This window comes from Stegodyphus dumicola, chromosome 9 (genome assembly GCF_044657685.1).
Source record: "Stegodyphus dumicola isolate Sdum_Otavi_A_Nest chromosome 9, ASM4465768v1".
Lineage (NCBI taxonomy): Eukaryota > Metazoa > Arthropoda > Arachnida > Araneae > Eresidae > Stegodyphus > Stegodyphus dumicola.
The window spans coordinates 13,606,892-13,627,807 of record NC_140776.1 but is presented as its reverse complement, the minus strand read 5'-3'; the positions used below and the strand labels follow the sequence as shown (position 1 = coordinate 13,627,807).

The 20,916-nt window shown below is 33.9% G+C and overlaps 1 protein-coding gene across 1 annotated transcript in view; it reads right to left on the bottom strand.

Annotated features, from left to right (window-relative positions):
* Positions 1–20,916, bottom strand: part of PsGEF (Protostome-specific GEF) — a 278,552-nt gene that overhangs the window by 178,406 nt on the left and 79,230 nt on the right. The window contains exons 6-8 of the mRNA XM_085823244.1: positions 15,971–16,097; positions 14,397–14,573; positions 10,572–10,661 (exon numbers count right to left, since the gene is read on the bottom strand). Coding sequence (XP_085679370.1) covers positions 10,572–10,661; positions 14,397–14,573; positions 15,971–16,097 — 394 coding nt within the window. The remainder of the gene's footprint in view (positions 1–10,571; positions 10,662–14,396; positions 14,574–15,970; positions 16,098–20,916) is intronic.

Genomic DNA, 20,916 nt, shown 5'->3' with positions numbered 1-20,916 from the left:
AATGCTTTAGGAAGATCAAAATTGAATATTAGTGAACTTCAAAGTAAAACCGAAACACTACTTCAAAACTTAAAATTCGGCAAAATTCAGTTTTAATTGAGCTCAATCTGAAGGAACAGTAGGTTAGGTAGGTAGGTGACGGAAGACGGGGACGCCTGGTGGCTACCAGAGATAAACAGGCATGTGTTCCTCGCCTTCCACTATCTAGCGGCAACAACTCCCTGTGGCCTCAAGAGACCACACCGGGAGCTTATTGAGAGCGCAAGAGGAGTTTACATGGCCAAACATGGGCGACTTATTGACATTGCTTGACTAATGACATAATTACAAGTATTACTTATTCTTTTTCTTAAAGAAACAGAAATAATTTGACAAATCTTTCTGCATGTACTTTTTCATCGAAGAAAATGGACCCATGGCCGAGTGGAGTCTATTCCAAAGTGGCCGAGTGATGTATATGATAATTCCGAGTGTCTCAGGAAGTCAAGCGAGATGGCTATTTCCACCTCAGACATTTGTTTCTTTCTTTTCACTTTCTTATATTATGTTTCTTCAAAATTCAAGTTAGTTCGACTAATAAAATCATGCTTAACTGCAGCTATTGTGTTATCTCAAAATCTCATATTCGAAATCAGATAACTACAAGTTTTACGGATCAGTGAATGAGAACCGAGGCTATAGGATATGTAAAATATAAGCCCAAGTATTAACACCAAGCATGACCCTTATGAACATTGTTTTAGTATAACTGCAATATCCGTAGTGATATGCACTTTGCAATAATGCTAGTAACTGGAAACAACCCCCATAATGTGGCTTCAACTGTTGACATTTAAGACGCTGTACGGTATAGATCAGGCCTGTACAAAGAGTCAACCGTTTCTTGTATATAAACCGACTTAAGGAATGTGTGGAGTTCATCGGACTGTGTTCTTATGTAGTTAGGTAAGTCATCGTTTAACTTGGTTTATTTGATTCTAGCAACTACAATAGCAATTGCTACAGTTTAATTTTAATTTATGTGTAAACATTTGAATTCACTGCACCAAGTATTACTGGTGACATATCGGTGGCTCAAACTGACTTTCAGCTCGTAGATAATTGGCGACCAACATCCTGTCACACCCCATTGTGCATACAGTTGTAGAAACATTAGGTAATTTATGGAAGCAGGCAAGATCAAAAATTAGCAACTTCTTCGCCGGGAATCGAACCTCGGACCTCTGAAATGCGCGCCCAGTGTGCAGACCACCACACCACGAAGGCATGCCAAGAAGGCGGGAGAAATACCTTATACAGTTAGCCGCCCAACCTGTATAATGGTTAGAATAAGTAAGCCTGTATAGTGGTTTGTTTGACTGCTATACTGATGGATCAATCTTGGCTCAAATCTCGCAGATGGCATAGGTGTTTGCAAGTGTATAGTGTATGTGCGGCAAAGGGTGGCTCAAATGAGTCGGTGAGCCGAAAGCCCCCTTCAGACGCTATTCGTGGAGGAAAGAGCTGGCAGACCCTCTAACCGCCCTCCCGGAGTTGTTCTCCATCGAAACTGGAACGGAAAATGCCCAGTGAGTGCGGCGGGACTAACTTGTACTACGAATAGAGAATTTCTGATGTTCCACTCGCTTCTACCTATACATTTACTAGAGCTTACACTTAATTCCAATGTTAAAATCTATGATCCTCAGCCCGACTAATGACTTCGACGAGTACCAAAGTACTTCGATTTAGTTTTAATTTAAATTGCTATCTAAGTTTAGTGCTTTTCCCACAAGGGTGTCCTATATAGTGGTCATATGTGACTTTGAACTAAAATAACTATTTAGAGTCATTTGGTACTTTTGAATCTGGAGAAATGAAAAATGTGCAGTGCCCTCCCCAGGACTCGAGGCCTGGACCTCTCGAATACGCGTGAGTATACTTTTAATTACACCACGGAGGTATGCAGAAAGGAGAAAGAAACTACCTTATCACTCTTACCTTTGTTTTAATAACCTGATTAATGTACGTAATCTTTAAATACATATAAATTATAACATAACCATATGCTAGATACTTTTTATCAGCGTCTGCAACATTAGTTTAATTTTTAAAAACATCTTTCTAGTTCTATATATTTTGCGTCTGCACAGAATCTTTCTGGTTTAAATCCTTCTGGCCTTTTAAATTCAGTTTTATACAACTAAATTCAATTTAGTGAAAATTTAAAAATTTATATTTGTATGCATATATATGGAATAAAATTCAAGTCTTCGAGATATTAATATTCAATAGAATTTATCAAGGCAGTATATGTTCTTAAAAATAACCTTAAATCTCCATGATATAAGCAATAAAATCTTATGTATCTATATGGTTTACTATTAGCTCTCCAGAATAGATAAAATTTTTGCTCCGCATTTAAAGAATTTTATAAAATATGAATAGTTTTGAATTTTTTGAAGAAATATAGCTTTTGTATTTTAAGCGTTAAGTAAAAGTACATACTTATGGAACTAGCACTTTGCTTGTGTAAGAGCCTAATTTTTCTCTATGAAGTAGCATTCAACTATGTACTCTTAATTGCATGGATTTAAACTATATACAAGTACTTGTATTATGAATTGCATTAGAAGAGTTTCTACATTTACAAAACTGCTTTCAGAAAAATCTTTATGTCCACTTTCGAAATAATTTAGCATAATGCAGCATGAGATGGATTGCATCACAACGGGAATAAACCATTTTGAAGCAAACCTTTAATTAAACGAGTAATATAAAAAAAATAATTTTAAGTCAATTCCTACTTAGTTTAACAAAGAAAAATTTTATTTTAGTTACTTTTTATTAACATTTTTTCTTAAAATCTAATGACTCAGAAGATGGGAGTTTGAATGTAAAATGGAATTTTTGCAAAAGGCCAGAAAAAAAAGAAGAAATAAGATCCTTTCATTAATGTTTGAATGGAAATAGGCATTTAAATACAGCATATCTTTAGTTCCGATAAAGAGGAGTAAATAAGTAAGAATTGACTTTTAATATGTGAAAAAAACTGTATTAACATCGAAAGGTCATCCACTGCAAGTATAAAAAATGTATTTTGAACTTGAGTGGATGAATATTTTTTTTATTAACGATTGAAAATTTGAACAAGATATGCGGAAAGTGTGAGCTAAGAGCAGGAATTTAAAAATTTTTAAAAATTCTAAAGGCTTTAAGATTTTATATCACGCCCAAAGAGGCGCTTTTCAAACGTTTTCTGTGTTACCTTTATTTATTTAATATCATGTTCTTCCCACTTCAGCCATAACGTTCAATTCAACAGCAATATCGCAAATTAGTTAAAAAGAGTATATCTTTAGAATTTCCTATACACAGTCTCGCGCGTTGGAGATAAGCATGTTTTTTAGTCCAACGGGGCTTTGTCCCCGAGGGACTATTATTTTCGTTTTGCGATTTTGCGTCGAATCACTCTGGATGTTCATTTCACTTTTCAAACGGTTACCACCAAATATAATCGCCCAGTATTATATTTGAAGAAATTAAATAATGAGGAATCTGCATAAATGTATGTTTATTTCTCGCATTGTGATAAAACAACGGTACCTAGAGCCATAAAATTTTGAACGACGTAATCCTACTTCGAATATGGGCATCTGGAAGCCCAAATTTAAAATTTGGAATTTGTTTTATTACCGATTTCATATTTTGTAACACTTTAACGATTGTTTGATTAACAAACTCAAGGATTTCATAGCGAGCAATGGCAACGTTGTACAGATAAAACATTTTAATCTCCAGTGCGTGAGACTGCGTATCGGAAATTCTAAATGTATGCTCATTTGAGATATTGCTGTTGAACTGAATTTTATGGTTTAAGTACCATAAAATTTATGGTTAAGTACTGAATTTTATGCTTAAGTACTGAATTTTATGGCATGCAAAGAACATGATATTTAATAAATAAAGCTAACACACAATATGTTAAAAGAACGCCCCTTTGGACGTAAATTAAAATCTGAAACATTTCAGATTTTTTTTCTTTATAATATTGTCATTGCTCGCTTCGAAATCGTTGATTTTCTTAATCAAAAACTCATAAATGCTTTACAAATTATGAAATAGATAATAAAACAAAAAACAAATTCCAAATCTGGGCTTCCAGATGCCCATATTCGGATGGAGACGTGCGTTATCCAAACCTGGATCGCTCTAGGTACCGTTGTTTTATCACAATGCGAGAAACATGCACACATCTATGCATATTCTTCATTATATAATTTCTATAAATGCTAATATCTGTGCCAACAATTTAAAAAGTCATTCGCCGTTTATAGTGAATCAACGCAAAATGCCAAGACGAAATTAAGTCTTTTGAGCTAAAAGAACTCTGAATATGAACAAAAATTCTGGTATTTTTGTATCTGTCAATTAAATGTTAATTTCCAAAATTCTAAGACAAGGTATCTACGCCGACACGGTTTCTAAAAAAGACGCAAATGCAGAGAATGAAAGGACTGCACAAAGATTTCTTTTCGTTTATGAAATATAAATTACAATAGCGAAATTATGGAATTGGACAAGTAACACATGAGAAAATGTTTGCTCTACAAATTTCATTAGGTCAGTAGAACAAAGGCAACTGTAAAATTTATGGACAAAAGTATGTTTTACGGCGCAAAATGTAGCAATGGTGATTCCATGTTAATGATTCATTAACAAAAAGGTCAATCTTTTATGTCTGCCCTCCGGAACTAAACGATCGATTTTGTGGGAGCCGCTGAGGGAAGTAGCACAGTCATGGTTACAGAACTCGCAGATAATTTCGAAATCTATCCGATAATTATCAAACAAATGATTATTTGGATGTTTTTATTCATAAAAAATAATAGCAAAACAAAAATTAGGTGGCGCAAACAAACGTCACCTAATCCAGAATGCAAAATATCCGCATTTTTTCTTTTTCAAAATGCATAAAATCTTCTACACGGAACTGTCATTATCATTCAGTCTCTTACAGAGGGACTTCTCAGTTTATAGTATTCCTATACAGAGACGGGATACTTGCAAACAAATTTGAAATCCTGAAACGCCTTCCGCCATCGTGACGGCGAGTTAAAATCATTGAAATTCACCCTGTCTGTGTGGTGGTCTTCCCGTAAGTTTTATGCTTTCAGAGCTGAGCCAGTTATCAGATAATGTTGCATGTTAGCAATAGATAAAGTTTCTCGAAGAGCTATGTTATCCTATTATTTATGATAAATCAGAATGTAATATATTTTACCCTGACAATTCAAAATTATACGCTGAAAATTATAATTAAAACTATTTTAATTTGAATTGACAAATCTTGTCAAGTCCCCGTCAGTCTCCAGACTGTGTTCTTTCAGGGAATTTCGTTTTGGAGGAAGGTTCTTCTATACAGGCATCTAGTGGTATATGCATGAAAACATGAGAAACATTTTTAATTTAAAAGCGAAATTGTCTATAAATCCTTAACTGGAAAACTTTCAGAAAATTGGATACATGTCAGTCCTAGTAATAGATACTATGCAAGGCAGAAGAGAAACACGCCAAAATAAAACATAAAATTAAGCAAAAACAACTTTGTGTCAAGATTCTATCGATATCGAGAGCTAATGGGTACAAACCCGTGTTCCGTCAAGAAGAAAGACAGTGGCTTTCTTCCTAATGTAGGGGGCGTTTTATGTTTAGTTATATTACAATTTGAGATAGAGAGCTATATTACAGTTCAGTTGTACTCTGGGGTTTCTCTTAGTTCAGTTAACAAATTATTCAAATTGTGTTACCTTTTCTGAACTCCTCAACGTCCCCTCGCATTTCCTCGCCAGGATGCAAATTTAAAGTTAAGTGAAATGAGTATTTAAACGGGTGAATCTCGGAGTTTATTCGGAGCGTGTTTCTCTAGCCGTTACGAATCTGTCTTTGCTGTTACGCGGAGTTCCTGATAAGCCTTTTTGTCCATTTAAATAATTATCACGGCTAGTAGGTTGGTTGAGTCAACCTAGTTAGCCCTTAACTTAAAGTGCTAGTCCGACACTACTCTTTAGCCTTGAATTTATCGTGTAATGATTCTTAAGTTCCACCGCAAGTTGTCGGTGTTAATGTAAAGCACGAGGCACGTGCTTTTCTGTTCATAGCTGATAATAATAAAGGGTTATTTTTACCCTTCTTCTGTGCTGGTATCATTCAAGCCTGTGCGAGAAGTCGCCAAGTTCCTGAGTATGATCTCTTAGAGTTTATGTGACCAAAGAGAGTACGATCCTCTCATACAACCGTGGCTTTCCTTCGTTGCAGATTTCTTTGCTCCTGATGAATAGGGACCGTACCTGTTAGCCCACAAAATTGGTATTTTTGTCTAAAATCTCCACCAAATACAAAGTTTTTTTTCCTTAATTTTATGAGGTACTATGCGCTTCATTAAAATGAATATTTTTATTTGCATGACTCAGTTAATCAAAACTTTTATTAAAGTCGACTTGAGTGTTTACATGCATCCAATGTTATACTAGTATTGTGGAGTTATTAGGGCTTTTGATGCTAGGAAAATGTTTAATGCCTTAAACCTCTCATATAGAAGTCGAATATGCTTCCGATTGCATCATGAAGGTATGCGGAAAGAGGGGCAGAAAATAACGTACAGTATCACTCACTCAAACTAATGTCCTTGTTAAAGATATCCTGCTCATCTTATTGATAAATCCCTTTATAAATGAGCTTCTAGTATTTCTGATTTTCTGACGAGTTGTTAATTACCCTATTTGCCGGCGTATAAGACGCACCTCCTTATTTATACACATATTTGGAGGATAAAACTTTATTAGTGATCATTATAAATGAATTTACAGTATTTTAAATATAAAGTAAATACAAAGTAATACTTTCTACAAATACCCAATCTATCTGAGAAAGAAGACATTTTAATCTTCGTCAAAACCCAGACACTCATCACCAAAGCTAAAAGAAAAGTCACTTGAAAACTCTTCCAAAATAGCATCTGAGTCCTCATACAACAAATTGTCCTCTGTACCATTCAGTGCATTACTAATGCCACACTTCTTAAATGATTTAACCCTTTTCGGCACGCTACCTTTTAAAGTCGGAGTTTTGATTTAAAAAAAAAAAAAAAGTCTGAAATGTTTCAGATTTTAAATTACGTCCAAAGGGGCGTTTTTTAACATTTTGTGTGTTACCTTTCTTTATTAAATATCATGTTCCTCGCACTTAAACCATAAGATCCAGTGCAACAGCAATATCGCAAAATAGTTTTAAAACGAGCATATCTTTAGAATTTCCGATACAGAGACTCACGCGCTGGAGATAAAAATGTTTTTTCTGCACAACGTTGCCATTGCTCGCTTTGAAATCCTTGAGTTTGTTAATCAAAAACTCGTCAAAGTTTTAAAAAATAGGAAATCGATCATAAAACAAATTTCAAATTTCAAATTTGGTCTTCCACATGCTCATATTCGTTGGAGGATTACGTTATTCAAAATTCGATGACTCTATGTACCGTTATTTTATGACAATGTGAGAAATATACATACATTTACGCAGATTTTTAATTTCTTCAAATATAATGCAGGACTCTAACATTTTATGGCAACAGTTTGAAAAGTGAACCGACATTTATCCGTCCAACGCAAAATGCCAAAACGAAACTAATAGTCCTTCGGGATTCAAATCCCTTTGGACTAAAAAGGTAGGCAGTCTAATTAAGCCTAGAGGAGTACACAAGTAAAATTTTGTGAAGATAGTAGTTATCGTTTTAATTCTGTGGGTGTGCCCAAAGTGGCACACTGATTGAATAGAGCTTCGAAAGAAGTGCTGAAACGAGCATTGTTGTCAATGACCTGGCCGATGAGATGCGGAGAAACAAAGAATACCGACTCTCATTTGTCCTAGATTATCGGTGAGCCCGGTCTGGGCACACCTAAGGGTCGACGTTTGATTTTAGGCAAGATTTCAAGGTAAAAATTTAAAACTAATATAGAATAAGGAGATTAGCATACAACCAAAAAAATAACATAGACATTTCTTTTCAAACAATTCCTTTTATACCCTAAAAAAATCTGGAAGATTTCTCTGAAAAATGAGGGTCTTAAAAAACTAAGCATGGCTAAAATATATGGATTGGTTTGTATTGAGCTGTCATCTACTATAAATAAAGAAGGTCAGAATAACCTATAGTAACTTATAAATCGTTTTTCATTCAATTTTTCTGTGCACACAGAAGGAAAATTTTAGGTGTCTCCAGACCGGACACACAGTGCCGCAAAGGGTTAATCACTATCTGTGTTTTCGCAGCATCCCATGAAGCTTTGACCCATTCAAAATCGCATAACTCCGAATAGAGGAAATTTGCAGAAATGAATGTAATCCAAAACTGAGTATCGGCTTATAAGACGCACTCCGTTTATCAGACCTATTTTCAAAAAAAAACAAGTAGACCTTATACGCAGGCAAATACGGTGCTTATTTACCACCAGCTAAGTTGCTGTATCACCTGTTATAAGACTTTGCATTTGTACTCAATTGGTGGAGCATTCTATTATCGATAGGCCTAGCCAAAAGTCTCTATAGAATAATAAAATTTGTTGCGGAATTTATAACGTTACTTCGGAAGATGGGTATTTGTGACCTATGGTTATTAAAAGAGACCCTGTCAAGACTCCGACTGTGCTGAACGAGGACTTTAACAATGTTTTATGCATTTTGATTCTGAATTTACAGAGAATGTTTACTCTAGAAGTCAGTAGTAACTTGCATATAAGTTACTCTAATGCATTATACTGAGCAATACCACCTGGGTATATTAATGCATATCGTATGTATATACACATATTGCAGAGTTCCTGTGCAGTATCTGTATGTTGTAACAAGTTGTAAATATTTGCCTGTTAATTACGTGTTGTGTACGAGTCGCTAAGTGTTGTAACTTATCACATCATATCGTAGTTGATCTTAGTAGTCGTCATTTTAATAAATTAGTTTTCCTTTATAAAGAAGTTAATGGCTAGAGCATTCAGAAGAAGTAAAGTATTTTTAATCTGCATAGTCAGTTCACATATATGAAAAGAGAGTCATTCTTCAAAATATTAGCGCAGAGCAAAACGGAAAAATAATTCAGGTATAATACCCTAAAAAATCTATAGCATTTTAATCGTCCAGAAGAGTAAGGATAATGGAAATCCACTTTTCTTTCCAAAAAAAGAAAGTTTTGATGACTTCAGCATAGATTTTTTTTTTCAAACGGATTATTTTCTCAGTAAAATGATCAACGAAATAAATTCTCAAGTAAAGCTACCGGTATTCATTTGATAGAATCACTTTCATAAAATCACTTGGGTTGGTAGTACAGAATTAAAGCAGATTATGCAAAATCTTTTCAAAAGAAGTAGTAATTTTTTATTTGTTGGTGTTATCTTCCTTTTTTTGTCAAAACTGATGGCTTTGAATTTCTTTACAATAATAAATTACTTTCCTATATATTTTCTAGGGTAGAACTGTTAGTAGAATAAGATTCAACTAATGGTTTTTATTATATTATATTACCTAGTTTTTGAAATTCCAACATTGCATGAAGTAATCAATTGAATCAAAATGTGTATTTCACAGTTAAAATTTTCGTCTCGTAAAGAAATTCAAATATATTAAAAAACAAGAAAATTTATACATATTCTTCACGACTAGAAAGATTAATGGTAATGTATGTTGAATTCACATTACTATTGAGAGTATTGTTACGAATTTTTTACATAGATAGATAAGTGCTTAGTGCAATTATATGTGAAACTGTTGTATTTTGCTGCGTAATGTAGCGCGAAAACTCATAAGAGAGAAGCTAAGCCGGAAAAGTAAGAATACAGGGAAAAGTCCATTCAACATTCAGTAAATGGGTATCTCGGTAATTTGGCGAGATATCGCCAAGCTGACAACAATTTTGGCCTTGCTAAAGGTCGCCAAACCTGGCGACCGTTTGGCGATATTTTGTTTCATGTATCACCGTACTTTTGGTTCCTGTATCACCGTAAATGAATAAATGTAATTGATCGTTATATTAGCCGTAACAGAAATTCGACCCTCGTATTGCCTTCCAGTAATTTCAAGAAGCAAAAAGCACTAGAAATATCTCGGCGGTAGATTGAAAACTATATAAGGCCAGAGAGAGGGTATCTGCTCTCAGTTATATAGTTATTTGTTGTTGTTATTCTTGAGAGTTATTAGGTTAACGTGAGACTGGAGATATTTCCGGATTAGTTTGGTCTTTAAATGCGCTTTGCAATGCGTTGTGTTTAAAGTTCTTAGTAGTTTGAAGCGTAACTACTGATTGTATTGTGTGATACTGCAAACATCTGTACGAGGATTTCTGTGGAAAATTTTAGAACTTTGAAGTGTTTCTTTTGATAAAAGTAAATTTTATTAACCTCTCATCGGACCTGTGTACATTCAATCTATTACGAACCTGTAGGCATGCAACAATACATTTTGACAATTATAGACAGTTAATGATGCCAAATTTTACTTTTAAATAATGTGTTTATAGAAATTATGAATAATTCGAAACTTACCTGCTTCTGATATAGTCTTCCGATGCTGTCGTCATTTCCCTGACTCATTTGTCGCAGTTGCTGGATGTGTTTCTCGTGTACCATTCCTACCTAAAATGATATTTGTAATATTATTTCGACCAGTGGTTTCTTAAAATAGCTAACGCAAATTTATTTTAAATAGTGTATAAAATTCAAACTAAAGAAAAGGCATTAATATCTCTACGTATCAAGAATATTTGTCGATTATTTCATATTTTGAAAAGAATACATTTCAAATACAAAGTTAACTTTTTCAGTATGCTTAATTCGCTTTTATCATTATTTGAATATCAACATGTCCGTCGCATATTTCAACAGCATTAGTTTAATACAGTAACTACCATTCGTATTTCAGCCCCTGCAGGAAAATGAAAATCGCAGATAAAGATATGTCATTTTTCATAATCGGTATTTTTGTGAAACAAGAAGTTTTTTAGAAGTATAAGGAGCAAGGCAAAACACGCAAAATATTTTTTTTATGTGGAATTAATTTAAATATTATACCATTTATTTAAAAGCTTATAAGGTGCATTTTAATTTTATAGCGGTTATTTTTTATTTTGAAACCCTTTAAATTCAATTCTTGTTTTACACTTACAACTCCCTACCAGAATGTGTTTTTAGAATCACGTTGAATGTAAATAAGATAGAAGTAGTATTTAAGAAACGTTCAGCTTACCTCAGTAGAAGAGCTTAGAGTCCTTAGTGGAGCGTGTTTGCCGTCAAGCAACTTCAATAGTAAACCTACTACGCTCGGTCGTATTGCACGGGCCTGTTGGTAATCACCGTCCAAGTTAAATTAAGGGCCAACTACGTTGGGTATTTGTGTCTAGATTCGGCTAAGCCAAATTAGTTTAGTGTTAGATTAGTTTCTTATTTTTCTTATCTTGATTTGAAGCCCGAGGGGAGGCTTCCCTGTACGCCCTAGAAGGGACCATCTGTAAATATTTCTTTGAATGAATGAAGATAATTTAACCCTTCTATAGACTTTGTTGATATATATGTGAACTCAGCGATAAGTCGCTCTACAGTTCAATAGGTTCCTCTACATTCAGAATAAACCAAACGGTAAGTTTGTTAACCCTTTGTTGCAGGTTACAGCCGAAAACATCGCGCAAAAACATCGCGGACGAAAACGTCGCGGAGAAAACAACGCAAGGCAAAAACGTCGTGCTACAAAACATCGTGGGAGAAAACATCGCAAAGAGAAAACATCGCAGTTCTAAAACATCGTGGTACAAAACATCGTCGTCGAAAATAAAGCGGTTCAAAAACTTCGCAGTTTAAAAACATCGTCGTCGAAAATATCGTGGTAAAAATTAAAGTATCTACAAATCATCGCATGACGATAACATCGCAGACATGCTTTTTTCAGGCTTTAATAACAGTAAATGGATATTCCCATAATGATTTGTGAGCGCAAGTGATGTAAGGAAGGATAATTTTTACTTTCACATTTTTTTATTAACTAATAAATTTTTGCTGAAAAAATGAGAAGGAAACTTAAGCATAGAAAATTAAATGCAACTTAATAGATTATACTTTTTATGAGAAATTGCCTGTAAAAACTTTATAAAAAATGATTTATTAATGGTCTTTGTTAGTTAACTATGTCGGTTTAAAATTCTATTAAGTGCTATAAGTTGCATTAATTTTCTATGCTTAAGTTTTCTTCTTATTTTCTCAGCAAAAATTTAATATTTAATAAAAAATATGAAAGTAAAAATTATCCTTCTTTACATCTTGCGCTCACAAATCATTATGGGAATATCCATTTACAGTTATTAAAGCCTGAAAAAAGCACGTCTGCGATGTTATCGTCATGCGATGATTTGTAGATACTTTATTTTCTACCACGATATTTTCGACGACGATGTTTTTAAACTGCGAAGTTTTTGAACCGCTTTATTTTCGACGACGATGTTTTGTACCACGATGTTTTAGAACTGCGATGTTTTCTCTCTGCGATGTTTTCTCCCACGATGTTTTTTAGCACGACGTTTTCGCCTTGCGTTGTTTTCTCCGCGACATCTTCGTCCGCGATGTTTTTGCCGCGATGTTATCGGCGGACACCTTTGTTGCATCATGTCCACTCTAGTAGACAAAAAACTTAAATTTGTTTATTCTTCTGAAAATTCCTTAACAGATTCCATTGCTGTGTTTATTCATTCATTATTAGAACTTTCAACTGTCCATCATAGATGGCTGTATAGCATCACTAAGTAAAGCATTGCTATTTGGAAAATGGCTGCTACTTCTGTTTCCGAGTTAGTACCATTTCTCCTAGTAAACATTATATAATATTGCTTACATTTTCTTATACTGCCATTTTTTATTCATAATTAGTCATTTTAGACATTTTATTTTAAATATCAGTTTGAGAAAATTGTGGAGTGTGTAGATAAAGATCTACCGAAAAGAGTGAATTGAAACCCAAATGGACTGCTTATCCAGCCAAAACACCACCGGAAATGTTTACGTTTGGCAAGGAATTTCTTGTAGTGAACAAACTGTAGCAATTATTTAAAACGAAATTTGAATAATTTTTTTATTATTATTACTAAGGTTATTTTAAGTAGAAAAAAGACAAACATTTTCGTTTAACTTCTCTAGATTATTTGTACGCAACAAAGGGTTAAATTTACAGAAAATGTTATTTTATTGAAAAGCTATTTCTTATTCTTTGCAGTTAAAATCCAGTATTAATAAGTTATCTAATACTCTCAAAATTTGCTTTGAGGTTTTATCATTTTTGTATTTACAGCTCTATAAGTCTTTATGTGTACTGAAAATTATATCAAACTCAAAGAACTATTTCGTAACAATCAAAATATCGTGAGATAATCAACAATTCTTATGAAATGTATATATTTTGTTGTAGCATTACCTTTTGAAATACTTAGAATTAATCCGTTTTATATGTTGCTTGGAATGCTGTTTTAAATATAAAATGAGAAAGGAAAACAGACAAAAAAAAAATCTGTTAGCTTTTAGATTTTAAATTACGCCCAAAGAGACGTTCCGTATGTTACCTTTATTTATTAAATACCATGTTCTTCGCACTTAAACCATAAAATACAATTCAACAGCAATATCGTAAAATCATTTTAAAATCAGCGTATTTTCAGAATTTCCGACACACAGTCTCGCACGCTAAAGATTTTTTTTTTTTTTTTTTTTTCCCCGGACTGAACTGCTATTGCTTGCTTTGAAAACGTTGCGTTTGTTAATCAAAAATTCGTTTAAGTGTTACAAAATATGAAATCGATAAAAAAAATATTCCAAATTAGGGCTTCCAGATGCTCATATTCAGTTATTCAAAATCGGATGGCTCTAAGTACCGTTGTTTCTTCGCAATGCGAGAAACACTCATGCAGGTTCTTCATTATTTAATTTCTTTAAATATAACACAAAACGATAGCATTTGGTGGCAACAATCTGAAAAATAAAACGGACATTTAAAGTTTTCAACGCAAAATGCCAAAATGGAATTAATACCCCTTTTGTGCTAACGCCCTTTGGGGTAAAAAGATAGATGATGAACATTTTGGTAATGGGATACTAAATCTAAGAAACTGTCCAAATACACGTAGAGAGAATTAAATTCAATTACTAACGAAATAAAAATTACCTGTCCCAAAAATAATTCATATCAGACAAACATATCTGGAGCAAGTACATTGAAAAACGCGTAAATATCTCACAGTTCCAGAAATGAAACTTTGTTCTAATGCATAGAATATATGTGTTACATTTCATCACAGGTCAGATAAACAAAAATATTTCTGTAATATATAAACTTACTTCTTCAATATTTCCAAACAGAATATTTATCTCTGCCACGGTGGTTAGGGTATGCTGCTTGCGTAGAGGTAATATGAACGTCCTCTTGCCAAGGGTAATAATATTCAGGAGGTCTTCTTCGCAAAGTAAAAGCTTTAAAAGAGCTCTTTCCTTTCTCCATGATATAATATGAGAATCCTAAAAAAAGTAATTTCTTTTGCCTTAAATAAGAAAATTTCCTTTGCTATAAATATAATTTAGCATCCGCAGATTTTATTGCACTGTATAAAATCCGTATTAATCTAAATGTAGTCCAATCTGATCGAATAAATTCTTCAAAGGTTATAAACAGTTTTTTTTAATCCGTTTCACTAAAAGTTATAAGGTATTTTCTCGCTTCATTCTACATGCATTCGTTGTGTAACGGCAGCACAAACGCGGGGTATTCGAGAGGTCCAGGTTCGTGTCCCGGCAAGAGCACTGCTCATTTTTCACGCATTCCTGCTTCAAAAATACCTAATGTCTCTACAGTGACGCTCGAACTGAAAGGTGATAAATGATGATTCTTCACCACCGTGATCTGGGGCTTGGGTTTCCTAATTCCGAGTCGCCTTTTAAAAGGCGGACTATATAAGGTATTTTTTTGGCTAAGCTCCGGTTTTTTTTATACTTATGTGTTGGTAAATTGTACATTTTTTGCTTTAAAAATGATTGAATTATGTTGTTTTTATCTTCCGGTTAAGGTTTTTATGCTTTTAGTTAATCTGCATGCAATAGTTGTAGAATTATCAACAATTTAAAAGTTGTTCAAGAGCGCCTAAGCCTAATTTTTGTTTACTATAGCAGCCATATTTGTTTACATTTGAAACTTAACAGAATAGTAACTTAATTCAGTTTTTCTGCACCTTCAGTGTCTTTTTGTCGAGTGGGACCAAAAGTAAACTTTCAGTTTTGTGCACCGAAAAATCTGCTTTCTTGCCCGCTGGCGGAATTGCGTGTTTTTGCGTAGAAACTCTAATTTTAACTTTAATTTTTTAAATTGTTTTAAATGTATTTGAGGTTTTATATTGTTCTATATTTTTCAATTTTTAGTAAAGACGTTTTAAGGTTTTATGTATTTTTCCCTTGCCGCGAAAGGAGAACTGAATTAATTGAATGAGAAATGTATCTCTAACGAAATTTGAGGAAATAAGTTTAAACGAAATGCGGCAAATAATGCATGTAATTTAATATTCCGTACAAGGAAGTCATGCAGTGTACGTATCAGATTTTTAATATTTCATTTGTTTTTCAGTTCCCCGAACAATTCCATTATTTTCATTGCTATTTGTTAATTTTGCATCTCTAATATTATAAACGACCCCATTCTATTGGCTTAATAAATACTACATATACATGCCTTCAAAACTTATATAAACCCTCTACATATTATCATTCCATACTGTATATTATTTACCGCTTCTTGGTAAAGACAGTTTCACGTCTAACATATATCGAAAATTCTATTTAATTTTTTTTTCAACTGTCATATAAAATGTGACTACGTTTTTCATACCCGACTCACCGTTCTGATATACTGCTGAATTTATTCATACCTGAATAACCATTTTTGATCCTCTTTTCGTGAAGGATTCCTTGAGTCTTAGACTCGTCTGCCGTTTCCTAGTTGCCAGTTCTCCTTCAGGACGAATGATCTCTAACTCCATTATCTCTTTCGCGTTTCTAAAAAGCGGAAAACATTGTTATGCCATGAGAAAAATAACACAATAACGTTACGAAAGTACTAAAGAAATAGTCTTATAATAAAAAAATGTATATACTGCTTTTGTCATTTATTAATTCGAACTCAAATTAGATTTCCTGAAAAGTAGGGCATGGGATGCCACAGAATGTGTGTTCGAAAGTGATAGAATTCTCGTTTTTTAGCATGCATAATTCCCAGCCTTTAGTATACATTTTGAGTGAATAGGACAAAATGGGCAGCAAAAAATTTCAGAATGAAAATAGAATTATATTATACAAAAGAGAAATATTCCAAACCGAACTACAAAGGTCATACAAAAATTTACTTTTAGATTGTTGCCGTTTGTGTGAAAACTGCATTTTGTTGGTGAATGATACGAACTTTCCTTCTTCAAAGAACAACAATATTCTGCGTATTTTGTGGAAAGGTGTCATTTAAATGGATTAAATAAAATTAACCACTCTTTTTTATTGGGCTCTGGCCTTGCCCAGGTATTTCTGCTTTTGGCATCTGCTTTCCAGTTGTTGACCTTTAGAATGTTTAGACCAGTTTCAACACAATTAATTGATCTCCTTGGGAATCTTGTTCTCATAGGTTTGTCAGAGATTTTCTCCGAACGCCATGCATTCTGGTCAGATGACCTGGCTATTTAAGTCTCTGTATTTTGATACTAGGATACTAGGATGTTTAATACTAGGATGTTTTTTCAAGTGAAAACAGATCGATGTGTACATGGACACAGAGTTTGTGCAATTCTTTGACTTCTTATTTTGGTTTTGTGTAGCGGCCATCTTGAAATTGTGCCTTCCTGGCGCCGATCTTGGCGTCAAGAAAGAATCGCCAAAAAACAAGGGGCACCCAATTGTAAACTTTTACCAAATGAACGACTATATAATAATAAAGGTGGTAGGGGTTTCGATCCATTTATCTATATACAGGGTGTCCCGTAAATGTTGCGACAGGCTTCTGGGGGAGGTTGGGCACATCATAAGGATTAAGAATTGCATAGAAACCCATCCCCAGAAACGTCACAGGATCCAGAAACGTACAGAAACGAAACCATCCCCAGAAACGTACAGAACTATTGGAAAGTGAGGATTGCCTCATTCGAGCGGTAGATACCATACGAGGAGCATGGAACGCTATACGAACCGGGAGCTTGCAGACAAGCACTTAGTGTATGGAATAGCTAAGGGTATTGGACGAACCGGCAAAACGCATTTATCGAGATCGCTTCTTCGACAGACATCAACCATACCACAGTTTGTTTGCACGTCTGAATCAAAATTTGTGCGACTACGGGAGTTTTTGTGCTGGGGAGCTATCAAAAGTGTCGTGTATAACGATCCTGTTTTGTCTGATATGGATCTCGTGGCAAGTCTTGCCTACGCAACTGCTACAATCAAAGAAACTCCAGGTGTGTTCGAGCATGTCCGGCAAACAATGGTCCGTCGGTGTCAGGCATGTTTGGCGTCCGATGGTGCACACTTCGAGGATCTGCTGTAATTTTCAAGTTGTAGTACACCATTTTTATTCATGCTCAATAAATGTTTCAAATTAATCAGTCTCTTGTTTCCTTTCCCATCTACCTCTGCTACCACTTACCCCTGACATTTCCGAGCCTGGGTTCCTATGCAATTCTTTATTCTTTTGAAGTGTACTACCTCGTCCAGAAGTTTGTTGCAACGTTTACGGGACACCCTGTATATAAAGAAAAATATTTCTTTGTGTGCTTGTTTGTTCGCGACACACTCTGTCTTTACTATAGCTGTCGTCACCAAACCTTCTATGAGGGGCGTTGAAACGAAACTGATTCGAGCTGTGTATTCATGAGATGTGTAACGACAGTGAATCGTTGACATCATCTTGCTCAGCTGACATGTGTCTCAAGGAGACGCCTAAATAATCTAGTACGTGAGCGGGAGAGGCAAGAAGGGAACAAGCACAGGAGAATATGATCCCCCCTCCGTTGAATTTCATGCATCGAAGATGCCCGCTTCTGAATCTGTCCATGGCCGTTTGGAGAGATCTAGTTCTGTTACTCTGCAGTGACAGGTCTTGTTGCTCAGCGTTATACCAATGCTGGGCAGGAGAAATTTGGCACGCCATGTTGTTTTTATTTTTGTAGTAGGAATGCATTTAAGATGGGCTTAAATCAGTGGAAGTGGGGGTAGGGAGATCACAACCTTTCCTATCGATAATAAAACCAATTCCAAATTCGGATTTCTAGATGCCCATATTCGGATGGAAACTAAGATTATTCAAAAATTTGATGGTTCTAGGTACCGTTATTTTTATCACAATGTGAGAAACATACATACATTTATGCAGATTCTTCTTTATTTACTTTCTTAAAATATAATACAGGGCGATAATATTTGTTGGCAACAGTTTGAATAGTGAAACACCACAAAATTTAACCCTTTAGTTTAAATATCAGCAGTTTAAACTGTAATATCGAAATAGGTTCCTTTTTGTGTATAAATATCAGTGTTTCTTTATCACTAATCAAGTATCAGTATCAAGTTCTCTTTAACATCAAAAAATTTCTCATATTTTTTAATACTAGTCCGAAGAAGGTTAAAGGCGTCGCAACTGGACACAGGCCCTGGATTTCGTATTTTAAATTTATCTTTCTTTGCTTTGCTAGTAAACATCATTGAAAGTTAATGGAAGTTTTCTGCAATGAAACAGTAGAATAGCAGAAAGCAATTAACTCTTAAATAAATATTTCCTATGAAAATAATGACTACGCATCCATTTATTAAATGTTTTTCTTTCTTTAAAAGATAACATCTAATTAATTTCCTTTCTATTCCTAGAAACTGTTTTGCTAACTTTTTCGAAATTCTACTTTGAATACTTGATCTAATTCAGAAAGCAATTTGAGAACATATCGGTGAGTTTCTTTAAAGTAACGCAGCTCTGATGTAATCATAATAACTTCGAAAATATGTTTTCCACGTAACTCAGAAAAGTATTCTGAAATATAATTGAAATTTAAAAGATAATAAGTAAGGTTAAAGCCGTGAACATCTTCTCTGTTCTTTTGTAATCCTTTATACATTCATCTTAACTGTGTTAAAATATTTTATGTTTTATTCCTTTTCCTTTAGCAATTACTTTCTTCCAGATAAAAAACAATCATATTTGGTTTAAATGCTTCGTCAAACTCGCTGTTTCAGAGATTGCGAAAATAAGGTACTTAATTTAAGTTGTCTCTGCATTTCATAAAATTGCGATAGAAAAAAATTGTCTTTTCTTTTTCGACTGGTTTAAAGTGTCGATTTATTTACAACAATTGAATTGTTTTCGCGAAAAAAATTTGAAAAATTTTTCCTTGAATGGCATCTCTACATATAATAAAAGAAAGAGTCTGTCTGTCTGTGTGTCTTTCGTTTGCGCTTCGCGTAAGCTAATAGACCCACGGCTACGAAATTTGGTACATAGGTGCATCTAGACAAGAGCCAGTGCACCTCGAAGCGATTTTTTCGAAATTTTTCGGATTAGAATTTTTTTATTTTATGTTTTGTGACGAAATCACGTCCTTTTGAGACATAATGGGCTATAGGAAAGCGAGATTTTACTCTACACACTCCATTTTCACATCGTCGTGAAACGTAGGCACTTAGCTATTTTACGAACTTAAAATAAATTTCGTGTTTCAATAAATCGATTCAATACGAATTTATTTAACAAAGTGAGCTTAACACCTTTTCAACGGGATTTTTTCTAAAAAGTTTATTTTTAAAAATGTACAGTTTATTTTTCTTTGATTTTTGGACACGTTAAACTTTCATCCTTGCGACTGCTTTTACAAAAAGAATTTTCAAAAAATGATAATATTTTGTATTTTTTTTTAAAAAATTTAAATGAAGCTTCCGAGTACACTTCTCACATCTCGCATCTTTAAAAATGTGATTTCGGCAACAATTTTCCTTTCTTATTGTTGTTGATAGATTTTGGATGAAATCTCATCATTTTGAATAGTTTTATTCTTTTAGAAATATGGGTTTGGCAACAATTTTTCATCGTATTTCTTATTGAGTTTCTTATTGAGATTTTGCAAAAGGAAGTTGGTTAATTTAATTATAGGATAATTGATATTTGTATTAAGGGATATTGCTTATTTATTGTAATTTTGTTATATGTAATAACTAACTTTTTCTTATGAAGTTGTTCTGCATAGTAAAATTCTACGCAGTTTTTAAATTTAAAGCTTTTAAATTAACGTGTTCCCTTCAGCCAATTTTCCGGTACATTTAAAAGCCAGACGAAGGCTGGCAGCGAAGCTACTAGTCAATTAATAAATTTCCTAGACCAATTGCTATTTAATATGCGATTAATGTTAAAATGGTGTTTTTTGTCGTAATTGTTTCCATATCTATTAAATTTACTGAAAGGTTTCAACTTCAAAATCATTTTTGATAAAAAGTCTAATTGCAAACTGCTTAATTCGAAAATTTAATAGCAGCTAGCAGATCACAAATATATTGTTATTAATTTTTTAGGTACTATTCCATTTTGAGGACCGTAAAAAATTGCAGCGAAAATGTATGCGCAAAAGCGCCAAATCTAGCAAACGCGCCCATTTAACAGCGCGCCAAATCTAGCGTACGCACTGATTTCAAATTGCGTAACTTTAGATAGTTTCTATATTTCTTAAGACGGCATTGAAATACTAGTTTAATTTTTAAATCCTTTTTGATTTCAAATCCTTTTTTGATATCCTATAGATTTAACAATTTTGGAACTGCCCATGATGAAAAGTCTGCAATCCATGTACACATCGACCTA